The sequence below is a fragment of the Podarcis melisellensis genome (assembly GCF_964234715.1).
Source record: "Podarcis melisellensis genome assembly, chromosome: 12".
Classification (NCBI taxonomy): Eukaryota; Metazoa; Chordata; class Lepidosauria; order Squamata; family Lacertidae; genus Podarcis; species Podarcis melisellensis.
In genome coordinates this window covers 26229582-26255631 of record NC_138544.1, presented here as the reverse complement: position 1 = coordinate 26255631, position 26050 = coordinate 26229582, and the positions used below count along the sequence as shown (strand labels likewise).

The 26050-nt window shown below is 46.3% G+C and overlaps 1 protein-coding gene across 1 annotated transcript; it reads left to right on the top strand.

Moving 5' to 3' along the window:
• The first annotated feature begins 58 nt into the window (after nucleotides 1-58).
• On the top strand, nucleotides 59-16072 carry NUP42 (nucleoporin 42). Its single transcript, XM_081883393.1, has 7 exons — nucleotides 59-194; nucleotides 2125-2314; nucleotides 3418-3512; nucleotides 4593-4669; nucleotides 5848-5934; nucleotides 14358-14442; nucleotides 14572-16072. Exons 1-7 carry the CDS (start codon nucleotides 83-85, stop codon nucleotides 15201-15203), a joined length of 1278 nt encoding a protein of 425 aa, XP_081739519.1. The 5' UTR covers nucleotides 59-82; the 3' UTR covers nucleotides 15204-16072.
• Nucleotides 16073-26050: the final 9978 nt, after the last annotated feature.

Below are 26050 nucleotides of genomic sequence, written 5' to 3'. Positions count from 1 at the left end.
CGGCGGCGGCGGCGGCGGCGGCGGCGGTTTTTCATATTGCTTTCGAGGAGTTCGCGGGAGCTGCGGCCGGGGAAGCTCCGCCATGGCTCGCAACTCCGGCCAGGTCTGCCACTACTTCTTGCAGGGCCACTGCCGCTTCGGCGACAACTGCTGGAACGAGCACCCGCGCCAACACGCCGGCAGAGCCAACGCGGGTAAGAAAGGGAGGCTGTCCCGCTCCGCCTCTCCGCCGGCGGCTTCTCTCCGTCCCCTCGCGCCGGCCGACCTGCTGCCCTCCAGATGGGCGCCGGCTAGGGCTGCCCCCTCTATACAGTACTGGCAACATGCGGGGGGGCGGTTGGAGGGGGGCCGATTTTTTTCCCATCTGGTGCTGAAATGACTTTAGAGTAATCCGTTTCACTCTATGGTATCCAAGGCCGGATTTAGTTTTGATGAGGCCCTAAGGTCCTGAAGGTAATGGGGCCCCTTATATGCCCAGCTGTCCTTTGCCAACAACAAACTGTCGCTGTTTTTTGTGTTGAATATATGCTGTATGGTAATTTATGGGCCTAAGAGGTATCTAAAGCCATTTGCACATAACAAAATATGTATTTTATCAAAGTAATGGTTGAATTGAAATACAATTAAGAAGTATATTAATAGTGAAATAATTATTAAGCTCTAACTTAAAATGATTTTTTATTCATAACAAACCTGATAATGCAAACACATGGGCATTTGGCAATAACAAAAGTTCCTTTAGAAACACAATTTATGAAGACTCACTAGCAACTTGCTATAACATGAAATAATAACAGCAAACCAGTGATATTTTAGGAAGCAGGTGGGGCACATTACTTACGTCATAGGAGCCTACACAACATACAATACTGCTGCTGTATGTAGGTTTTATTTTGTTTGTTTTTTATTTTATATTTTGGAAATGTACATCCAGGTTTTTTTCCCTTCAAATTTTTTGGGGGCCCCCAGAGAGTGGGGCCGTAAGTTATAGCTTGTTTAGCTTAGACGTAAATCTGGCACTGATGGTATCCTAACAGGATGGGCCCTCTGGAATTTGCCATGTGTGCGCACACACAAATTTGTAAATGTGCATGGCTACCCAGAGCTTAGCTATAGGACCTTTCCAACACATGCATGTGGAGAAGATCCCTAACTTGCCAGAGGGGTTGAGAGAAAGAAAGGAGACCTAAAATACAGGACAAAACTGTATCAATACAAGATGTAGTATTTTACATTGAAATATGGGACAATCCTGGGCAGGTGGCAACCCTAGCGTTGGCTAGGGCTGATGGGAGCTGTAGTTCAGAACATCAGGAGGGCACTGGGTTGGCGAAGGGTGGCTTGGAAGCGAGGGAAGAGAAGCAGCCAATGCCACTCTCTCTCCCTGGTGTGGCTGACCCAGTGGGCTGAGCTGAGAGTGGTGTTGCCGTGATCATATTGTCTGCGGCTCTCTTGCATTCCCCGGCCACTGCCACCATCCTCCGGAAAAAACAAAACAGGGCACGTCTAGACCAGCCTTTTCACAACCCTGGGCCCCTGGATGTTCTTGGACTACAACTCCCATCATTCCTAGCCAGCATGGCTAGTGATCAGGGATGATGGGAGTTGTAGTTCAAAAACCAACCAGAAGTTGAGAAAGGCTGGGTTAGACTAACAAGACAATCCTAACCTTAGCTAGGTAGCAGTGGGCGTAATGTAGCCTTGCTCTGTGCCAGGTCACCCTGGAGCAGGTTGTAGCAATTGGTCCAATGCCTTGCCTCCCCACCCCTCAGGATACTAGATTTTGAGAGGCACCTTAAAGACCAACTAAGTTAGTTCTTGGTATGAGCTTTCATGTGCATGCACACTTCTTCAGATACACTCAGATACACTCTGTGTATCTGAAGAAGTGTGCATGCACACGAAAGCTCATACCAAGAACTAACTTAATTGGTCTTTAAGGTGCTACTGGAAGGAAATTTTTTTGTTTTGACTATGGCAGACCAACACGGCTACCTATCTGTAACTAGATTTTGAGACTTTCTGCAGGTTGTCACAGGTGAAAATTCAACAGGCAGCAGGAGTAGTGAAGCTGGTGTCTCTCATAACTCTTACTTAACACATCTCTTTCTTTCCCAACTGAAGGCTCCGGTCGAAGAGGAGCATGGAGTGGACATAATCAGAGATACAGTAACCCTGTACAGACATCCAGTTTTTCCAAGTCAACCAGCTGGCACAACAGAGATTCTGGCTTTTCACAGAACAGATATGCTGCATTAAGCTCCAATGAAAATGTTGGTAATAGTGGCATTGTAGATGAGGAAGATAAACTTCTGTAAGTAGCAATTTCCTATCTCTCAAGTTTTAATAGACTTTAAATAAATTTTATTGAATGGCTAATTAAAAAACAAACCTGAACCCTATGGCTGCAGTCCTGTACACAATTGTGAATATCCCAGTGAGGTAAATAGGAGTTAAGAAGAATTAACTGTGTACAGAATGCCTGCCTGTGTCATTTTCTTCATAGTGGCCTTTGCTCATAAAAGTTCCTAATATTAAGAGCCAGTTTGGGCATAATTAGCCTGAAGGAGTGTTGGTCATTCTTATTTCTTATGCTATTGGCACTTTGATCCTGTTTAAAGCAAATCCTGCTGTGTCTGAAGTGGTAGACCGTGGCTTAATGATTCTTTAGTTAACATTCATCCAGAGTTTCCTGTTTCAGATGTAATGGGAACTGGTTTCCTTTAAACAAGATCAAACTGCCAAAGCTGGCACTCGGGGAGAGGGCGGAGCATGTGAGTCTGACACTTGGTCCTGTCTTCATAAATTGCATTTGGGAATGAGAAAGGGGAAAGACTAGCCTAAGATTCCTATCCTATTAACAGAGAAGAATTGTTTCTTTTCATATAATTTCAATCTTGTTGATGTTTCATTGGTGTAGCTAATTTTTGTCCTGACAGCTATTAAAAAAATGTGACTTGGTACAAATATGTTTCAGATTGGTTTAATATTGGCTCTGACGCAGCTCTTGCTTCTTAGTTGTGTAAAACTAGAGGCTCTAGATGGGGATGTGCATTGCCATCTGCATCAGACTGGATTGGCATCTGTGCCCCCAAATGATGCAGATTTGGATTTCTCACACTGAATCACTTAACATTTTTTTTTCATTCAGTTGTGATTTCCCCTGCTTATTCAAGTTCTTCCTGTTTATATTTGATCTTGCACCCACTCTTTCCACTTGTTTTCTTTGAATTTTAGAAACTGAAAAAGAGTATTGTAGCAAGCCACTTATAAAACATACTGTTTCTTCTTATCACGGTAAACCTTTGACTTGGCTCTGTATTTTTTAAAAAACACATTGAATCTAGCTTTAAGTAGGTCTTCACTGCCTATCTTCGGTTTCATTTGGCTTATGACTTTTGAATGTCATTTATTCAGTGAAATTATAATGAAAGACATGGAGAGTTGGGAATCTTCAGGACAATGGATGTTTTCCACCTATTCACCTATGAAAGAAAAGCCGAATATATCAGGTAGAATCTTTCCTAATCCTCTTAATTACCCACACATGCTTAGGTTTATTTCTCACTTGAATACTGTTGTTGGATCCCAAAGAATGAGAAGTGTGCTTATATAAGTGAACAAAAGGTGTCTGTCTTTTATCTTTCTTTTTTTAAAATGAGGCTTTGGTATGGACTATGCTTCTAAATAGGCCTGGGATGATATGTATGGACTATGCTTTCTATTCATTCTAGTATTTATTTAACTAGTCCAAAATGGGAGTTTTTGCAAGACCAGAATCTAACTACTTTATCAGGTGGGCAATTTATAATAATGTGATTTGCTAACTTGGCCTCCTTGTATTATTTAACCCAGCTTTGTCTGTTGCTGACTGTCATGGCAGCTATAGGGTCCCTGAGAGAAAGAAGAGTTCTGAAACCATTTTTTCCTTCATGGTTTTAGTAGTGTGTAGTTGGGGTATGTACAGTATATGTGTCATTGGCAATAGAGAAGGATTAAAAATCTACCAGTGGGCTGTCTCTTTTGCTGTCTCTGATTCTTCATTGCTAATATTACTGCTCCTGGACAGTGTTTCCTTTCCCCCTTTCCCAGCACTCAGTCAGGTTCGAAAAGTGAGCCCAGCTTTGGGAAGGTCGGACGTAGAAGGCACCTGAAAAGGAGAATTGAGAGGCTCAGAATGGGCTAAACCAGGCATAGGCAAACTTGGCCCTCCAGATGTTTTGGGACTACAACTCCCATCATCCCTAGCTAACAGGACCAGTGGCCAGGGATGATGGGAGCTGTAGTCCCAAAACATCTGGAGGGCCAAGTTTGCCTATGCCTGGGCTAAACACTTACATGTTCTCCCTACCACGCATTTCTTGTTACCTGAATCAATGTAGAGTTGAAATTGCATTTCTTCACACAATGTCTTGAATGGATAAATGATTAACTTGCAAGCTGGCATAAGCTCTAAATTAAGAAAGTACAAGGTAGCACAGATCACAGAATATGTTACATACCATGTTTTGAAGTAACTTCTGCAGTCTTTGAAGTATTATAAGAGCAGTATTATCTGTCTTTCCAGGTTTTGACTGTTCCTCTTCCTGCAGGGTTTCCAGACTTCTTGCCAGAAGAGTTGCGTCTTGAATATTATAATAGCAGAGCAAACAACAATGTACAAAATTATGTGAGTCTCTACATATTGATAATAAATAACAAAATGAAAGATAAAAAAAAATAAAAGATTATCCAAAAAGAACTCCTTTAACGAGAATCAAGTGTTTTTGTCTTAAGACAGTCTTTAAAATAATCTCCCCCCCCATTTTTTTTTCATAATTCCAGTAGCATCTTAAAGACCAACTAAGTATAAGCTTTCTAGATATGAGCTTTTGTGTGTATACACACTTCATCAGATACTCTGAAGCAGAGGTTGCTCCAACCTTATAACTGTTGATGACTGTTAATGATGGCAGTTGGTTCCACAGGGAAGGGGAAGGGATTTTTAAAGGGATAGAGGACCAAAATTAGCTTAGTATGCATAATGGGACATGAATCCAATATCTCTATTCAGACCAGGTCTCTCCATAGTTTTTAGTTTGGTAATGAGTTGTAACTCAGCAACTTCTTTTTCAAGTGTATTTCTAAAATTCTTTTGCAATAAGACAGCTACTTTAAGATCTTGCATAGAATGTCCTGGGAGATTGAAGTGTTGTCCTACTGGTTTCTCTGTTTTATGATTCCTGATGTCAGATTTATGTCCATTTATCCTTTGGTGTAAGGTTTGTCCTATATAGAAAGCTGAAGGGCACTGTTGGCATTTGATAGCATATTTAATGTTGGAAGACAAACAGTTAAATAGGCCTGGGATGGTATGTATGTTTGATGTTATTGGGGCCAATAATGATGTTCTCCGGGTGTATGTGACAGCAAAGTTGGCATCTAGATTTATTGCAGGCTCTTGGGCCACTGTCCATGTTAAGTCGGGTTGTTCTATTATCGTGTGCAAGGACTTGTTTAAGATTGGGTGGCTTTCTGTAGGCGATGAAAGATTTTCCTCTCGGAGCTTGGGAAAGAGAGCTGTTATTATCTAAGAAAGGTTGTAAATCTCTGATGATGCGTTGAACTGTTTTAACTTGAGAGCTGTACATGATTACTAGTGGTGTAATATTGTTTAGTGTAAATGGCTGTGATTTGGAATCAAGACCCACCGCCCCCAAAATAGATACATTTGAATTGTGGGGTAGTAATGACATTCTTCTGGTTCTGAATGTGCCAACACATTTTAATCACAGCTGCTCAGAAATTCTATTCCTTCTTGGTTTGATTGGCAGGGTCCTAACACAGTCTAATCTCCCTTTTTTCCAGATCAATTCAGTCCAGCAGTTAGCAAGCCAGTGGAGAAGTCGGTTGCTTGAGCTGAAGAATATAAATGCGTCTACTAAAGCGGCATTGGTGAGTGTAATAGAGAAAATGAAAAGGTCTTCATTTAAAGTTTTAAATTTATTTTGCAAGGTTTGTAAATCTTTCTGTCAGGGTTTCAGGGAGAGAAGAGCAGATGGGAGAGGAGACAGAGAGCGAGGGGGAAGAATCCCAGAGAGATGAGGAGGAGGATGACGATGACCAAAGGTCGTCCATGAGTTTGTCCAGTGAGTCAGAAGACTCCCAGAAGGGAGCCCCCCTGGTCAGACCAAAGGGGGACCAAGGGGGAAGCAGGGAGGAACAGGGGAGCGAAGGGAGAAGCCTCAGTAGGAGTAGGACACAGGAGCCAGCTTCTCAGCCGGAACGGAGTGAAGGGGGTGGAGTTACCAGGGTGTCAGAGGGAGCAGAGCGTGAAGGAGACAGGGGGAGAAGATCGGAGCAGGACGCTCAGCCGGAAGGGGTGGAGAGTAGCACCGGGAGCAGTGTAGCGGTCGAGAGAAAGGTCAGAAGCAACGTACGCGCGCCAAGTTCAAATGTAGAGGCACGCGGAAGTGAGGAGAGCCCTGGGGAGGAGCCCGGCCCCAAAGCGAGAAAGAGGGGGGCGGAGGCGTCAGAGGATTCAGCCTCGGGCGAGTCCCGGCGAGGGGGAACCCAGGGGGGCAGAAAGACCCTGCGGAAAAGGAAGGAGAGGAAGAGGTGGTCCAGCACAAGCCTCTTAAATTGGTGCCGAGGCGGGACAGATTCAGAGGGTACTTCAGCGATCTAACGGTACAGACGTAGAGTCACAAAGATGGAGTGTAAACGCAACCATGATCTTCAATAAAGACTTTCTGTAAATAAACCGGATTGGAGTTGGGTCTCTTGTGAGCTGGGACCAGACGGGTGGCTCTGACAGTAAGTACCCTCCACAGAACGCAAAAAATTTTTTTTGCAAAGCTCACCAACGGGAGCAGCCATGAGCGCGGAGGAACAGCTGCTTACGCTGAGGAATCAGGTTACCGAACTCACAGCTGCAGTCATTGCATCGCAGAAGAAGAATGACGAACTGGACAAGACTTGCCAGGACCTGCGAACAAGGTGGGAGCAGGCAAGCAGGGCAGGGGTTCCGGGGTCCAGATCGGAGGGCGTTGCACTTGGACGGCGGGGGGGCGCCCTAGTTACGCACTTTAATGGCAACCTAGAAGACTACCCTAACTTCAGGGCAGACGTCGTGTATGCACTGCATTTGCTCCGTCATGATTTTAAAGATGAGGAGGAGAGAGTGGGGTTCATAATTTCGCATCTGCATGGGGAGGCCAGGACTTGGCTGCGCAATTTGTGGCGCGAAGATGGCCCTGCCCGCCGCGATTCTGATGAGTTTATTAAAGCGATGGATGCTTGTTTCCAGTCCTCTGTGGATGTGGATATTGCTCGCAAGCAGATGCACGGACTGCGGCAAGGCAAAGCCACTGTACGTCAATATCATTCTAAATTCTTTGCATTACTAACTGCGTTGGGCTGGGAGAAGGATAGTAAACCCGCCAGAGATCTTTTCTGGGAAGGTCTTAGCCCCCCCGTCAAGGATGAGATCGCCAGGGGAGATAGACCCCAAACCCTAGAAGACCTAGTGCAACGGGCTTTGGCTATTGGAATACGGCATGAGGGGCGCCCGTGGCACGAGGGGGAGGGACCCCAGGCGCGTGCACCAGCGAGAACCCCCCCTTTTGTCCCCAGGGACTTCGGCCGGACGCACCCTTCGCCCGTGGGGAGGCAAGGAGAAGAGCCGATGGAAATTGGTGGTGCTAGGGCTCAGACACCATCCAGAGCCCCTGTTTCCGGTGCAGTGAAGGCGAAGCCTCCTAGAGGGACCAGGAAATGTTACATCTGTGACAGTGCACAGCATATGGCCAAAGAGTGCCCCCAGAGGCTCCAAAAGCACACTGCAGCTCTAGCAACAGTGGCAGCGGAAGTGGTGCACAGAGAGCAGCCTCAGGGAAACGACAGTGCCTGGCTGGAAGCGGAGCTACTGGGGCTCAGCCAGGCGGATATGTAGAACAGTCCCCAGCATCCTTGCAACGCACAGACCCTTTACCACCCAAGCCAGCAGTGCAACTCACTGCAACCCTTCAGCTGCCAAATGGACAATCCCTGGAGGTTCCCATCACGATCGATTCGGGAAGCAATGCGGATTTTGTGGGAATACAATTTGTCAAGCAGCATAGCATAGCACTCCTGCCTGCAACGACGCCTCTGAACGTGGTCACAGTGGACGGCAGGAAATTGCTGGGAGGGCAAGTTGTGCAGCAGACGCCTCCCATGGTGATGCAAATTGGAAATCATCGAGAAGTCATTAGCTTCAATGTCACCCACCTGTCAGACACGCCCATTGTGTTGGGCATGAGTTGGCTGGAGAGGCATAGTCCCGCTGTAGCGTGGTACCAGCGGCAAATCACCTTCTGCTCATCGTATTGTGCTCAGCATTGCATCCAAACCAATCAGGAGGAGGGGGCCGAGCAGCAGCTGCAACTGGGCATGGTGCAGGCAGTGCCTCACAAGTACAAAGGATTCTTGGAGGTTTTCTGCGAGAAAGAAGCTGACCAGTTGCCGCCTCACAGGCCTTACGACTGTGCGATCGACCTGGTGCCGGGGGCGCAGCTGCCAACTGCAAAGCTGTATTCCATGTCTGAGGACGAGATGCAAGAGCTCAGGGACTTCATAGAGCATAATCTGCAGCGTGGGTTCATCCGGGAATCCAAAGCAGTGGGAGGCAGTCCTGTTTTCTTTGTGAAGAAGAAGGACACGCCCCAAAAAAGACTGGTTGTGGACTACCGGTTCATCAACAGGCTGACTAAGCCCAAGGCCTTCCCCATGCCCAGGATTGATGACCTCCTAGCGACCGTTAGGAAGGGTAAGATCTTCACCAAGTTGGATTTGCGTGGAGCGTACAATCTCATCCGCATCCGGAAGGGCGATGAGTGGAAGACTGCCATGTTCACGCCTCTAGGCACGTATGAATACAGAGTTATGCCGTTCGGTCTCCAAAATGGCAGCCACGTTTTCCAAGCATTTATGCATCACGTGTTGGCGGGACTCCTCTACAAGAAGTGTGTATGTTTTCTCGACGACATCCTGATCTTCTCGGAATCGCCGGAAGCTCACGAGAAGGATGTAAAGGAAGTCCTACAGAGGTTGAAGGAGCACAGGCTGTACGCCAAGTTGGAGAAATGCCAGTTTGATGTGACGGAGGTGGGCTTCCTTGGCTACAAGCTGTCCGACGAAGGGCTGGCTATGGACAGAGTCAAGGTCCAAGCGGTGTTGGACTGGAAAAGCCCACGCAATCGGAAGGAGGTCCAGAGATTCATCGGATTTGCCAATTTTTATCGCAAATTCATCAGAGGTTTTGCAAAGGAGACGGCAGCAATCACGGACACCCTCAGTTCCAAGAAGAAGAAGTTCGCTTGGACGGAACAGGCAGAGCGCTCATTTCGGAAGCTTAAAAGCCTCTTCGCCTCCGAGGAGCAGCTACTACACGTGAATCCCGGCAGGCCCATGAGGGTGGAAACCGACGCGTCAGACAGAGCGGTGGGAGCCGTCCTTCTGCAGGAGGATCCGCAAGGCAATTGGAGGCCGGGCGCCTTCTACTCCCGGAAGCTCAGCAAGACGGAGCGGAACTACACCATATGGGACAGGGAGCTGTTGGCCATTCATGCAGCTTTCAAAGCGTGGCGGCACTTCCTCATAGGAGCCAAGCACACAGTGCAGGTCCGCACGGATCACAAGAACTTAGAGTATTGGCGAACGGCAAAGCTGCAGACCCAAAGACACATGCGCTGGGCAGAATTCTTTGCGGATTTCGACTTCAAAATAGAATACATCCCGGGGGACTCAAATGTTATAGCAGACGCACTATCCAGGAAACCGCAATACCTGGAGGAGACGACACCAATTGCAGCGAAGCACATTTTCGCACCGCAGGCGTGGGCGTGCGCTGCCATCACAGTCGACCTGGACGCAGTGCGACGCGCGTTGCAAGCGGATCAATTTGCACAGTCCAAGATGGAGGAGCTACGCAACGGGTCGCAAAGCGGCGATGAGTTCCAGTTGCGGGACGGACTCTTAACTCGCAAGGGTGCCCTTTACGTGCCTAACGACGAACTGCGCGCAAAGGTTCTGCAGCAATTGCACGACGCTCCCAGTGCGGGCCACTTCGGCAAGGAGAAGACACTAGAATTAGTGGCCAGGGACTTTTGGTGGCCCCAGATGCGGGGAGAGGTGGCGGATTACGTCGCCAGGTGTGACACCTGTCAGAGGTCCAAACCAGTACACCAGAAGCCGGCGGGATTGTTGGAACCGCTGGAAACGCCACAGCAGCCGTGGGAGAGGGTAGCACTGGACTTTGTTACTGACCTACCCAGCTCCAGGGGCAAGACGGCGGTACTGGTGGTTGTGGACTTGTTCACCAAGATGGCGCACTTCATTCCTTGTGCCAAGGTGGCGACGGCAGAACAAACCGCCAAACTCTTCATCGACCACGTGTTCAGAGTGCATGGACTACCGCAGTCCGTCCTGTCCGACAGGGGGCGCCAATTTGTTTCCAACTTCTGGCAGAAGCTTCTGGGTATCCTGCATGTCAAGATCAACCTAGCGTCGGCGAGACATCCACAGACCAACGGCCAAGCAGAGAGGGTCAACGCGATCATGCAGCAGTACCTGAGGTGTTACGCCAATCAGCGACCCGCAGCGTGGGTGGACTACCTGCCGATGGCTGAGTTTGCCTACAACAACACGAAGCACGCATCGACCGGGGTGACGCCGTTCTTCGCGAACAATGGCCGTCATCCCAGGACCTTTCCGAGACTTATGGCACCGGGAGGGGAGGTGCCTCAAGAGGCCGACCAGTTCGCAGCAGAGTTGCAAGAGGTGCACGAGGAGCTGCGGAGACATTTGGAGCTGGCCAAACAGGCCTATAAGGTGCAGGCGGACAAGCACAGAAGGGAGGGAGAGGACATCCAGGTGGGGGATTGGGTATGGTTAGCGGCCCAAGCGATGCCAGCCAGATCGTTAGCCAAGAAGAAGCTAGAACACAGGCAGCTAGGACCCTACCAGGTTGAGGCTAGGATCAATCCTGTAGCATTTCGCCTGGCCCTTCCAGAAGGCTCCAGAGTGCACCCGGTCTTTCATAGGTCGGTGCTCACTCCCTACAAAGCCCCACACAGGTTTCAAGAGTCAGGAACAGTACCAGACCCGCGCAAAGAGTCGCCCAAGAGGGGGGGGTCGCCTAGGGCCGAACCACTCAACGAGGTCACAGAGATACTGGACTCGAGATGGGGGGAAGAGGGAGTTGAATACTTTCTCGCCAGAGAGGGCACCCCAGCCACTGCCAATAGTTGGGTGCCAGGCTACGCGTTAGACGAACCCCTTTTGAAAGATGAGTTCCATGCACTTTTCCCACATAGACCCATGCCAGCTGAGTACTTTGATGACTGGCTTTTCACGCCCACATTGTCAGATACCACGTTCAGGGGCTTTTCTTCCGCCGAGGAGGGAACACCAGAATCAAGCCCGCCCAGGGGACCGTGCTCGGGGGTGGACACGGAAACCCCTTATTGGTGGGAGGAGCAACCAGAGGAGGAATGGCGTAAGAGGTGGATGATGGGTCCTTGGCGGGCAGCACCAGACGAAGTAGCAAAGGGTGAAGAGACTGAGACCGCGTTGGGTGAAGAACCCGGGTTCGAATACACATACACAGAACTGCCAGCAGAGGACATTGAAGTAGACGACCTGTATCCCGAATCTACACCAGAAGAGCCGCAGCTTCCACGACCTGCACCCGACGAGCGGGAGGGGGGAAGGGGGGGCTTCGAGGGGGGGATGGATGTCAGGGTTTCAGGGAGAGAAGAGCAGATGGGGGAGGAGACAGAGAGCGAGGGGGAAGAATCCCAGAGAGATGAGGAGGAGGATGACGATGACCAAAGGTCGTCCATGAGTTTGTCCAGTGAGTCAGAAGACTCCCAGAAGGGAGCCCCCCTGGTCAGACCAAAGGGGGACCAAGGGGGAAGCAGGGAGGAACAGAGGAGCGAAGGGAGAAGCCTCAGTAGGAGTAGGACACAGGAGCCAGCTTCTCAGCCGGAACGGAGTGAAGGGGGTGGAGTTACCAGGGTGTCAGAGGGAGCAGAGCGTGAAGGAGACAGGGGGAGAAGATCGGAGCAGGACGCTCAGCCGGAAGGGGTGGAGAGTAGCACCGGGAGCAGTGTAGCGGTCGAGAGAAAGGTCAGAAGCAACGTACGCGCGCCAAGTTCAAATGTAGAGGCGCGCGGAAGTGAGGAGAGCCCTGGGGAGGAGCCCGGCCCCAAAGCGAGAAGGAGGGGGGCGGAGGCGTCAGAGGATTCAGCCTCGGGCGAGTCCCGGCGAGGGGGAACCCAGGGGGGCAGAAAGACCCTGCGGAAAAGGAAGGAGAGGAAGAGGTGGTCCAGCACAAGCCTCTTAAATTGGTGCCGAGGCGGGACAGATTCAGAGGGTACTTCAGCGATCTAACGGTACAGACGTAGAGTCACAAAGATGGAGTGTAAACGCAACCATGATCTTCAATAAAGACTTTCTGTAAATAAACCGGATTGGAGTTGGGTCTCTTGTGAGCTGGGACCAGACGGGTGGCTCTGACACTTTCAGTCATGTTTCGCAAAGCAGTTCACAATAATAAAATCAGATTTGTTGATAGAAAATACTGTCTCTACAATAAACATCCAGAGTAAAGGGTATTATTCATTGGCATTGTTCAGCTTCTAGCTCTGCTTCCTTGAAAGATGGTGGTGGCCAAGGGGGTTCAAGAAGGCAGAAAAATAGGTTACTAAGAGGGCAGGTGTTCTTTAGAGAGAGAGTGTGTGTGTGTGTGTGTGTGTGTGTGTGTGTTTGTTTGTTTTTTGGCAAACTGATGCTTTGCTCTCAGAAGTAGCAGCAGCCGGAGACCATCCATGGAGGAGGTAACCTCTTACATGGCAGCTGGAATTCCTCCTCCTCTCGAGGAAGCCGGCCCTTTTGCACCTTGTTCCACCCTGACCCCTGCTGGCTGACCAACTGAGAACTCATCTGGGCTCAATTTACCACAGGAGTGGGGGATATATCAAGACCTGGGCTGACCAGGGTGGGGGTGCCCCTTTTGGGGGAGCTGCTTCAGAGGGAATCAAGGGCAAGGAGCAGGCATGTAGTTTGTGGGAACCTCTGGATCCTCTGCTGTTGTTTGAGGCTCGGGTGGCCTCAGCAGCACAGAGTGCCTTCCATCAGCTTCGGCTGACAGCCCAGCTGCGGCCCTATCTGGACACGAGTAGCCTAACCTCTGTTGTCGATGCTCTGGTAACCTCCAGATTAGATTACTGCAGTGTGTTATATATAAATACGGCTGCCTCTGATGACAGTACAGAAACTTCAGCAGTTGCAGAATTCAGAGGCCAGGTTGCTCACTGGCGCAAGATGGTTTAAGCTAGGCATAGGCAACCTTTGGCCCTCCAGATGTTTTGGACTACAATTCCCATCCCTGACCACTGGTCCTGTTATCTAGGGATCATGGGAGTTGTAGGCCAAAACATCTGGAGGGCCAAAGGTTGCCTATGCCTGGTTTAAGCATATTACATAGATCCTGGCCTGACTGTGCTGGCTGCCAATCAGTTTCCAGGCTCAGTTCAAAGTGCTGGATTTGATCGATAAAGCCTTAAATGGCTCAGGACCACAATACCTCAAGGACCATGTCTCCCTGCATGAATGGACCCAGACACTGTGATCATCCTCTGAGGCCTTTGTGTGCCTCCTGCCACAAGAGGTCTGGAGGGTAGCAATACGAAAACAGGCCTTTTCTACGGTGGCTCCCCACTTGTGGAATGCTCTCCCCAAGGAGGTTTGCCTGGTCTCTTCATTACATTTCTTTAGGCACCAGGCAAAAACCTTTCTCTGTAACCAGGCTTTTGGCTGATTAAACAATCTGTGGCCTTTTGAATGTGTTTGTGGGAGGGGGATTATTGGTTTGGGGTTTTTGTGATGCATTTTTGGTTCTCATTTTGTATTTTTCTGTTGTGAACCACCCTGTGATCTTCGGATGAAGGGTGGCATTCAAAATAAGCAAATAAATAGAGCCATCTCCCCAGTTCAACAGGTATTCTGCTGATGATTATCCAAATAGAGATCTATTCATTTACCTGTGGCCTTCCAGGTGTTGCTGGACTTCAGCTCCTCTCAGCATCAGCTAATATGGCCAGGAGTTGGGGATGGTGGGAGGAGTTGTCCAGCAACATCTGGAGGACCTTAGATTCCCCATCGCTGCTATAGATCCACACCACAAATAAAGTGAAATCATAGTGATGGTAATGTAAGTTGGCTTATTCGATATCAAATATTTGTTCACTTCTAACTATGCATTTTATATTGAACTGGAAGCAATAGTACCTTTTTTCTTTGTAACATGTAGAACTACTTCTCATTGTTTTAAGATATCTGAATTTAAGAACACGGCTAGTCAGCCACCACCTGCATTTGGGTTTGGAGGACAGCAGGCATCGGCTTTTGGATCATCAGGTAGGGATTTGTTTTGGCTGGTGGTGGGTTGAGGTTTGCATATTCTTAGTTCCGATAGTCCTGGGATTATTATCGTTTCTTTGACCTTACTATTGCAAACTATTGCTTTTCTTTGTGTGACAATTGCAGCCTTTCCTGTGGATAATAAATCTGCTCAAGCCTTCTCCTTCAAACCAGCTTCTGAACTTGGCAGCGTCTCCTCTGGAAGCACACCTGCGTTTGGGAGCCTCACAAGCAGCCAGGGCACCCCATCTTCCACCACTGCGCCCCATGCCGTCAGCTTTGGAGATCAACCTGCTTCATCGGCATCTTCCTTTTCATTTAAAATGGCTACAACCACTCCAGGTGGGTTTGGAGCTTCTGGTTTTTCAGGGTTTGGCAAACCTTTTCCGGCAAGTTCCCCGGAGACTGCGCCTGCATCGGTGTTTGGGACAGCGGCCATTACCCCTGCTCTGAATCCCGGATTTGGCAAATCTTTTCCTGCCAGCTCCTCAGACTCCACATCTGCTTCGGTGTTTGGAACAGCTGCTGCTTCTGCTTCTTTGAATTCGGGGAACACACTGTTTGGGCAGCCGGCAAGTCTCTTTGGGGGTAATGCAACATTGCCCCCTTCCACAACCCCTCCCAGCACCACCTCTGCAAAGTTATTTACCCCAGAGTCGGAACTGTCTGCTGAAGAACTGGAGCAATTTAAGGCGAAGAAATTCACACTCGGAAAAATTCCTTCCAAGCCACCACCAGCAGCACTTCTAAATCTGTAACGTGGCCTGAGGTTGTTCTTACTATCTTTTCTGGTGTGTGTGAATATCAGAGACACTTTGATTTAATCCTTCGGAAGTTAAATTCATCTATGGCTCACCATATTGTTTCAGAGAAGTTACATTTGTTTCTAGAAATGTGTGATCTATTTGACTTGTTGGCTCCAGAATGAATATTTAACTTGAGAGTATTGCATAGCAAAATGTAGCTTTGCAATGAACTTGAAAATGTAGGAAACCCAAGCTGTTCTTTTCTTTGGTAGAGTTGGCTTCCATACTTTATGGCAATGAAATGTTGTGCTAATAATCTAAATCATATATTTTGGACACACCAGCTATTCCCCAGCTATACCAAAGTTATAGAAGCCACAACCCCTCCCTGCCCTTTTGTTGCTATAATCTGGCCTCAACAGCTTCAGTACCACAGTAGTCCTCAGCCTTAGCTTTTCTAGCTATAATTGGTTGATTTAAATGAGCACACCTATCTGCTGTGATTTGGTGCTGGGACCAGTTGTTACCACAGTGCTCTGCCTTACTGTAATTCTGAGTATACCCTCTTAGCACCTAGTTTACTAAAGCCTTCCTCTGTGTGTGACTGTTTTAGCACAACATAGGAAGCAAACAATAGTATAAACTAGCTATCCTCCCTGATAGCAGTTGGGCTTACCCTCATTTTCTGTGAGGTATAAGGACTTCAGTTTCATGCAAATACTTTAGTTTTATTTTATTTTATGCGTACTGCAAGTGTGTGCCTTTGTTTGGTCATTCTGATGCCCCAGACAACAAAAACCACTTTCTTATCAGGTAAATTTTGGTACAGAAATCAGTACTGAATTGGATTATGACACTGAATTATTTTTGTTTCAATTTTACTTGTGGTTAATGATGGTTTTAATTTTAATGTCTGCCGCCCTGGGACTTTTTTGGTGAAGGATGGATTACAAATATCTGAAACAACTAAATGAATTGCTAGTCATTGACAATAGTAAAGATTAAACCGCACGCCATCTCCTGTCTGTGCACACAACCATTTTTGCACTTAGAACTTCATGCGAGAGACTCGTCAAGCAGATCAGTTTGAACTTCGGATCCCTGCTTCGCTTCGCACATGGTGCCCCACCTCTTACCTTTTCATCCAGCGTCAATAGCTGAGCTGTGTGCAAAAGCTGCCAAAATCGTGGGCATAACCAGCCACCCTCCTTTGCCTGCCCATGTGAATGTAAATAATGCGTAGTTGCAAAGGGTCAGTAACTTTCGCATGAAGGGAAAACATTATGTAAACCGATGATTTTTTAAAAAGAGAGTGAGAGCAGGTCTTTTATTTCCGTGCATTCATTTTATACTGAAAATGAAAATTTAATTGATAGCTATCCAGCTGGTTTAGAGACGTTTTAATAGAAATGCATGACCCCATAGTAAAGGTAAATAGGTAAAGGACCCCTGGACGGTTAAGTCCCGAGGCGACTATGGGGTTGCAGCGCTCATCTCGCTTTCAGGCCGAGAGAGCCAGTGTTTGTCCACAGACAACTTTCCAGGTCATGTGGCCAACATGACTAAACCACTTCTGGCACAACGGGACACCGTGACAGAAGCCAGAGTGCATGGAAATGCCGTTTACCTTCCCGTCACAGTGGTGGCTATTTATCTACTTGCATTGGCATGCTTTTGAACTGCTAGGTTGGCAGGCGCTGGGACAGAGCAACAAGAGCTCATCCTGTCACAGGGATTTGAACCGCCAACCTTCCAATCGGCAAGCCCAAGAGGCTCAGTGGTTTAGACCACAGTGCCACCCGCGTCCCATAATGACCCCATAGTATGCCACCCTGAATACTATGCTTTCAACTACTACGGGTGGGGGGAGTGGGGAGGAATGAGGTGAAAAATAGTTATGTGTCCTCACGTCTCAGACTAGTTTCATGTGATTATGATCACTACTTTCTTTGAATTATAGAATGTGAGAGTCATTGATTTTTCACCAATGTAGGTCAAATTTAGAATGGTTTGATGTTTAGCAGGCACACTGATTCTGTCCTGAACATCTAAGGGAGGCAGGGCTAGGGAAGCCGCAGAGCTCTCCCCATGTTGCTGGGCTCCAGCTCCCATCATTCTCAGCTGGCATGTCCAATGGTCAGAAATGATGGAAGCTGGAATTCAGCAACGTCCAAGGGGCCGAAGGTTCCCCTGCTCTGATATAACGTCTGATAGGTACGTTTTTGTAGAAATTTGCCTGCTGTACAAAATTAACATAAGCATTTCCTGCTCTGTCCACACTGGCCTCTGGTTCCTAGAAGGTTGGCCAGAAAAGAATGCAGCTCATGGTTCCCTAGGCTGCCTTGAGAGCATGCCTATATCTTCTTTTGTTGAAGGAGTCCACCCTTCCTTGCCAACTCCACATAGCCGTAAGCAAACTGGCCTTTTTGTCTGAAGGCATGTTTACAGAAAAGCTTTGGAAATCCCCAAAGACCGATACTGTAATTAATTAATCTCTTTATCCTTTGCAGATCTACTTAGCTGCTGTTCCCTCTTGAAATAAAAGCACAGGGCAATTTATAAACTCGGGCCATTAATTTAGATATCAATACCCCCTCTCAATGTTGATATCCAAAACGCTACAAGGAATGCTTTACTACAGACATGAGGAGTCTAATTGCCCCTTTCCCTTCGGTCATAAAGTAATTGTCAATAAAAGCAATTAGGTTTGCCTTCCACAGTGCATTCTCCCTTGTATTCCCGCTGTGTGCAATAGATACTTCTAGTGCTCTGTTGCTTTTCAAAATAACTGTGGAGCAGAAAGCTTATCTGCTTCTTAGAGTCCAGCAACCAGATCTATGACTTTGCCAAAGCAATGCTTACACTTGGGGGGTGGGGTGCTTGTGGTGGCAGCTGATTCCGTAAGTGCATTAAGCGCTGTTGTAGCATGTTGGCAGTGCCATGCTGGCAAGCTTACAGATGGGGTAAATGCAAGGCCATTGATGCTGCTGAGCTCAGGTCCTGCTTTCAGGCTCCCCGTAGGCAACTGTTTGGCCACTGTGAGAACAGAATACTGGACTAGGTAGGCCATTGGCCTCATCCAGCATATGTCCTTTGACAGGCCAGGCCCGTCTGTATGATAAAAATAGTTCTTTCCAGAAGGTTTGGCAAATAGAATCCAACAATGGCATTGCCAGGACTACTTTAGTTCCATGTGGTCAGGCTGCCCAAGGCATTTATTAATCTGGGCTAATTAGCATTCCCAAGCCTTGACTCACATGTCACAAGGATTCGCTTACCTGCTACCATCATTTCCTTCCATTCTTCAGACTTTATTAAAAGGCAATCCAGAATGAAATTGGTCAGTGAATGTGAACAATGAATGGACCTGTCTCATTCATCACCATCACCCGCCTCCAGGAACATAGCCTGGTCCTTTTTGAGTTAGCCCAGCCGTACTAGCAGAATGTTACAAACCCAGATAGATTAAAATATTAGCAGCTGTGCTGGCCTCACTGAGTAATAAATGTCAAGGAAGAGAGGTGCTCTTTAGTGCTAAATTGGAGTAGAAGTCAATTCAGAGAAAACCCGATTGACTCTTGCTCCAATTCTGCGCTAAACAGCAGCTTTCATCAGGGGAAAGTGGCAGGACCAGTGGAACTGTGGAGGAGCCCTCCATGTAAGACAGCTTCCTATGTTCAGGTGCTCATCACAAAACTACCAGAAAGTGTGTATCTAGTGTGATTTCACATGTACAGGTTATGCTCCCACGTCACGGTGCAGTTGGCTGATTCTGAAGAGTGCTGGTTGATCATGCAGAGGTTCCTCAACTAAGGAATGGGAACCCCCATCAATCAGCGTACTTGCCCAGCCCCATGTTAGAAACTTGTGCAATGAACTACCCCCCTTCAGACTCTGCTGACTGGAAGGAAGATAAGCAAACCAGAGGCAACGTCAGCAAGGAAGAAGAAAATCTGGGCCAGGGACTTAGGGGCAGGGCTGTGGGCTTCAACAGGTAGCCCAGTTAGGCCTCTCACATCAGCCCCAAACTTAGAAATATGCCATATTCAATTTCCAGCTTTCATACAGTGGTACCTCGGGTTAAGAACTTAATTCGTTCCGGAGGTCCGTTCTTAACCTGAAGCACCACTTTAGCTAATGGGGCCTCCCGCTGCCGCCGCGCTGCCAGAGCATGATTTCTGTTCTCATCCTAAAGCAAAGTTCTTAACTCAAGGTACTATTTCTGGGTTAGCAGTGTCTGTAACCTGAAGCATATGTAACCCGAGGTACCACTGTATTTCCAAATTGCTCTTATATTGCATGCAAATTGCCACATCCCAGTTACACAAGCTGATTGGTGGTGAAAGGGTGGGAAGAAAACAAACCAACTTCAGAGGTGTTGATCCTACAACTGCGATTACTTTGGAGCAGGGATGAAGAACCTATGACCTGCCGGATGATGTTGGACTGGGGCTGATGGGAACTGGAATTGGAATTCATCAACATCTGGGTGGCTGCATGTTCCCCATTCTTGCTCTACAGCGAACATTTTAAAAAGGGTTTCTCGAGAAGATTTAGTGTCTGTGTTCTTGTTGCTTTGTGTACTCAGTGCTTTCCTGTCAGCCTTTTAGCCACATCCCTGTAAAACCTCTTGCTTTATTCTTGCAGATCACATGAAATGTGGTTCCAGCATATGCTCTGTCATGTGCTCAAGGTAATTAGATTGCTTCTGATTATGCAGAATGGGTCTGATGCTCCGGACATGTGCCCTTTTTCCATTCTTGCTTTACTTAGTCTTGGGAGTGTAGATGTAGCATCTACACTATAGAAAACGGTCAAATGAGGCGCGTGCCTTATACAGTAAAACCAATGCAATTTGAACCATGCCTGTGCCTTAACAAAGGTGTAAGGGTAAGCATGCCGCAGTAATCTTAGAAAATTCCAGTGTAGAATGTAAGAGCCCTGTTGGTCTATCATGTTTCCCAGGGTGGCCAACAAGATGCAACAGTCTTGGTCCCCAGCAACAGCAGACTCTCCAAGTTTCCCTATTTTCCAGGGACAGTTCTGGATTTACAGAAGCCGTCCCGGTTTCTGATTTGATTATGGAGTGTTGGAGGGTACGGAGTTATGCGACCCCCAAGCCAAGGAGAAAAGTAACTATGCAATCTTTAGAAGACATCTAAAGGCAGCCTTGTATGAGAAAACTTTTTTAAATGTTTAATGTTTTATTATGTTTTTATATATGTTGGAAGCTGCCCAGCATGGCTGGAGCAACCCAGTCAGTTGGGAGGGATATAAATAAAATTATTATTATTATTATTATTATTATTATTATTATTATTATTATTATTATTATTAATTACTGAATAGGACATGCATATTTTCATCAGAGAAATGTTGGAGAGTATGCAACAGGTATCTAGAGGCATGTTGCCTCTGATCTTGGAAACAGTAAATAAATCATTACCATAAGCCCTTCATTTAAGATAGTTGCCAGGTATAACTGAGGGCCAGGCCCACCTCCCAGTTGTCCAAACTCTGCATGGTGCCCCCCCCCAATATGCTCTGACCTGGGCTCCCCCCAATTCCTACCACAGTTCAGATTATTTGTGCTGACTACTCTGGGAGTTCATTTCAGCTCTATTACTTCATGTAGATTGGATACTGACATGAGGAAGCCCAATGCAGCATGATCAATAAAAGGCATAATTCATTTGAGGCCAGGGTGTTATAATATGTAGTTCTCAAAAGCTGCATGGCCTAGACCCCTAGAGCATATAATCTGGATAAAGAAGATCAAATTGTCCTATTTTCAAAGCCACAGTACGTACACTTTATAAACGCCTGCTGTCAAGTGCCCTCCGATGCATGACATGGGCTGAAACGTCTCCAGAAAATTGCACGAGGGACCTTGATCTACTGCCGTGTCTGCTGACAGTACTTCCTCTAATTTTTCAAGATAGCAACTCTTGCAGCTTTCTCCACACAAGAAAGAATGCCCATGGAATCAACAATTTTCTCGTCTACTGGGAAATGTCAAATCCTGCCTCCTTAAAAAAAGAAAAGAAGCAGGGGCTAAATAAAAATGTCCAATGCATATCCCCCCCCCCCATTTCAAGTCCTCTGTCTGTCTATGTTTACAACCTTTTGCTCAATCCACAGTTGTGTGTGTTCAGCGCTCTTGATCTGGTCCCCACGATAAGAGCATTTGCCCCTTTCATGAAAGTGAGTGAGAACGCCGTTGCGCACAGAGGAGTTTCATGTGCTCCTGCACCCCCAGGGAGCATTTGGATTCAGGCACTGATGTGGCGTCGTTTTTTTTGCGCAAGCTGTTTTACAACCTGGAAATATGTTTTTTTCCACTGCACATGACATTTTCTTCCAGATGAGCTTCAGATTTGGAAAAAAATCCCAATGACCTTAATTGTTTAATAAAAACCTTGAAAATTGTTCTGCCTTTTTTTAAAGGCAGGAGAGGGGAATCTGTGGTCCTTCAGATATCTTTGGACTACATCTTGCAACATCCCTGAGGTAAAACGGGAATGTGCCTTCCTCTGCCCCCCCCCCCCCACTACGGAAGTGATGGTGCAGGAGGGGTTGGGAGAGATACTTCACTCGACCTCATGGGTGGGCAGGGTCTGGCTGGGGCTGATGGGACTTGGAGTCCAACAACATCTGGAAGGGCCCTGATTCCCCTTCCCTGTTTTCACCCCTTTGAGCTGTACATCTACAGCACAAGCATATAACATGTCTACTCGTCTCGTTGAATTCACTGGGACTAACTTCCAGGTAAGTGGATATAGAATTTGAATCAGTGAAGAGTTGGAAGGGACCAACCACAAGTACAGGGATCTTTCGCCCAACATGGAGTTCGAACCCGTGACCCTGACTCTCAAATTGATGGCTTAATTACGGTACTTGTATTGAAAGTACGGAGTGTTTTGTTTTGTTTAAAAAGCACCCCCTCTTCCTTTTTGTATTGCAAAAATAATCATTAAAATGATTGTCGTTTTAAAGCCCGAATTCATGCAGGAAAAGCCAACTGAGAATATTAAATCACAGTATGTCAGCATTGCTATAGGCAGCCATTCCATTGGACTGATGTACTGTTTAATTCCAGCTACTCTGTAAAGACTGTCACTTTAGCCTCGTGTCCAAGTCTGCTGTTTTCCTCCTTCCTCCGAATCCCTTTTTCCTTTCATGTCATGTCTTTTAGATTGAAAGCCTGAGGGCAGGCCCTGTCTTACTGCTGATTTTTGAAACCCACTCTGGGAGCCCTCCCCTCCCCTTTCTGATGAATAGGAGGCTAAAAATGTTTTAACAACTTAAAAACAAATTACTGCCAGATATACGCACTTGCTTTATTCATTTATCTCTTTCTCTGTTAGCCACTCAGTGTTTCTAGACTTTCTTACTGTAATTCTGCAACATTTAGCTGATTAATAGTGGGATTAAGGGATTAAAAATGTTTTGATTGATTACTCAGGGAGATTGTTTAAGGCTCATTGGTTTCCTTTCTTTTAAAGATTTCCCTCAAGACAGCAGTTCTAGAGTGACAGACTAAGAAGGCGTAGGTTTATTTGAAGCAATGTGAGAAGAAAACATCCTTTGTTCTTAGGGATGCCCTGTGTGTACTGAAACCTCAACTGTCACCTAGTGGCAGCCATTCTTTCAGACTAGCTGAACTGTTGCATTCCAGCTAGCCTGGAAAAACTGTTACATTTTCAGCTGGTGGATGAACTTGTTCTTTTCCTCTTCCCTCTGCACCTTGTTTTCCTTTTGTGCTGTGCTTTTTAGATTGAAAGCCCGAGGGCAGGGCCTGCCTTATTTACAATATTTGAAAGTGGTGAGGCACTGGTAATAGGCAAATGTCTCTATGAATGTAATGAAGAAACAAGAATTTCAGGATCTTCATGGAAATATGAGATGATATTCAGCATTATGGACAAAAAAAGCACATATTATTAAGATGGGAAAGCCATCTCTAGTATTTTATTTTGTATTCCCTAACATAAGGCATCAGAGCAAAATAATTTAAGCCAATAAACAAATGTGCCCTTAACTCTCAGATAATGCCAACTCATTGAGGTTAGAAATTTCTGATAAATCAGTTAGTTTTTATTAGTAGTACCGTGGTATCTCTGGTTACAAACTTAATTCGTTCTGGAGGTCTGTTCTTAACCTGAAACTGTTCTTAACCTGAGGTACCACTTAAGCTAATGGGGCCTCCTGCTGCGGCGGGCCGATGGCGTGCAATTTATTTTCTCATCCTGAGGTAAAGTTCTTAACCCGAGGTACTACTTCTGGGTTAGTGGAGTCTGTAAACCGAAGTGTTTGTAACCTGAGGTACCTCTGTAATAATACATAAATTATTATACCCCATACACCTGGCTGGGTTTCCACAGCCACTCTGGGTGGCTTACAGCAATACAGTACAGGAATCAACTATGAATATTCAAACCACAGCCCTAATTTAAAGCACAGAAGATTTGAGTCCATCTAAGATGGTCAAATAGATGCCATCATGATGGAGTGGCATGAAACAAGTGAGATGTTATTGTGACACCACAGTGGTGCTTTTACAGTCATTTTGTAAAAGTGAATGAATGATAGTCTTTGTGTCAGTTGCAATAACTAGAAGCAGCGTAACCAAGCTCATTACACATATTGCCGCCATGTAATTAGCAATTTCATATCACATTTGATGTTCAAGATTAGAAAACTGCTAAGTCACTTAGTTTGCTATTCTTTGGTTTACAAATGAATAGAGAGAACAGGAATGATATTGTGAGTGTATTGTTTAATATCACACAGAAAAAAACAGACATTTTCGTTCTTGTCCCATTGGTCATTAGGTACAGTGAGGCAGCTACCTCAGGTGGCAGGTGCTTGGGGGACAGGAACCAACAGCAAGGTGTTAAAGGACAGATCAGTGTGTGGCTTGGGACCTATCCAGCACCCTCTGAGCTTAAATGTGATGGAGGATCCAGAGTCATCACCAGTGTTGAAGATTCAACTGTTAATCTGCTTGGTTTAAGTATGAGGGCATAACTTCCTCAATCAAATTAGAGCTCTCCAAAGCGGTTCTGAAGTAAATAAAAATATATTGGGCGAGCTGATCATGAACCACCTCCCTCACATTTATTTTGGAAGGGCTTACGCTTCCCAGTGTTTTGTTTTGTTTTTAACAATTTTTTTTTCTTTGGAGCAGTCGATCTCCACGTCACAGCCCAAACTGCTTTTGAAATGTCTGTCACTTTTGAAAGCGACTTGCCATGAGGCGTGTGGGACACTGTGCTTTGATTAGATTTCCCGTGATCGCACGGAATTCATTTTATTGTTCTTTGGGTCTTTGCCATTAATTTGTTCTCATCATTAATGCTTCTATTAAATTTTTCATTTTGCTTAACACGAAACACAGGTAGGAATGGCAGAAAGGGTGAGGGACAAGGAGCTAAAGGGAAGTTACATAAACCTACAAACACTTTACAGTTCACAAAGTTGCTTGAGCTATATCATATGACAACATGCAGACTTCTGCGGCAACAATCTAACACAGTCACTACTCTGGAATTTATCACATGACAAGTCTTCAAAGTATATAGATATAAATCTTTGTGTGTAATCAGACAAACAATCAGTTATGCATGGACATTTTTGTTGTCTGAGCTGCTTCTGAGTACTATGTTGATATGAAGTTTGCTTACAGGTCTCTGGGAGAAGTGGAGCTGTAGCCTCTACCTGCCTATAAGAACAGGCTGGTGTGTTTTCCAGTCATAACATTTGGTGGGGCAGGACTGAACCCCTAGCAGTCGTATGGAGGCCATTTTAAATCTTGAATAAAGGTTTCTTAATGTGGAGTCAACTACGTGTAGGAGTTGGTCACAGTGAGCTGCCACTCTTTAATATGCATCCAGATTTACCAGCCATACAGAGTGTATGATACCGCACTACCTTTTCAAAAATAGCTCCAACCCTATTTCCACACCAAAATAATCCTGATTAGCTTATGAAGACTTTCCTGTACCTTTAAAAGCTGCGTAGAAGGTAGACAAGTTTGCCACCCCTGAATTCTGCATCACTGTGATAAAAGTGATGACACTGTGTCACAACTTTTACTGACATGCAACAGGGGCTTGCTTAGACTCATGAGCTAACAGACAAACATGGATACGGCAAAGTGGCTCTGGCCCACAATTTAATGCTTTGATTTAGAACTTGGTCAGTATAAAAGTTTTCCCCCAAATGCTTACAGCATCTTTTTATCATTTATAACAACTCTCACACATTACGTAATTCAACACAAGAGCTGTCCTGGGCTCACAAGCCACAGTACTGAAGCAATAAAGATCATTGAAGTGGGATAGCTCAGTCAGCTGAGCATGAGACTCTTAATTTCAGGGTTGTGGGTTTGAGCCCCACATTGGGCTGCCCAGATGACAAGATCCCTTTCTTGGAGTTCCATTCAGCTTCTGGAACATGGCTAATTCAGTCAGTTTGGAGTCCATTAAACAATAATATTTTGCTCCATAATATCGCCTCAAAGGCTTTACTCAAGAATGAATCTACAATAGAGCATTCCCACCACATGTGATAATATGTGACCCCAGTGGTGGGTTTCTTTTGCCATTTTCATGGTGGCTCTCTGGTATTAAACAAGGCAGTGTAGCACCTAAGTATCCTCTTGTGCGTTCCCTAAGGGCTCCTCTCATATTATGTAAGGAGCTGTACACCTTCTCATATGGAAGGAAAATAAATTTGTTGGAGAAAATGAGAAATACTATATTTTGACATTAGACCTGTTGGTGGAGTTTTTCTATAATGCCTTGGTCATTCCTGAAGTATATTAGCTCCAGTAATTCTTGCTGCTAGGTGGCACT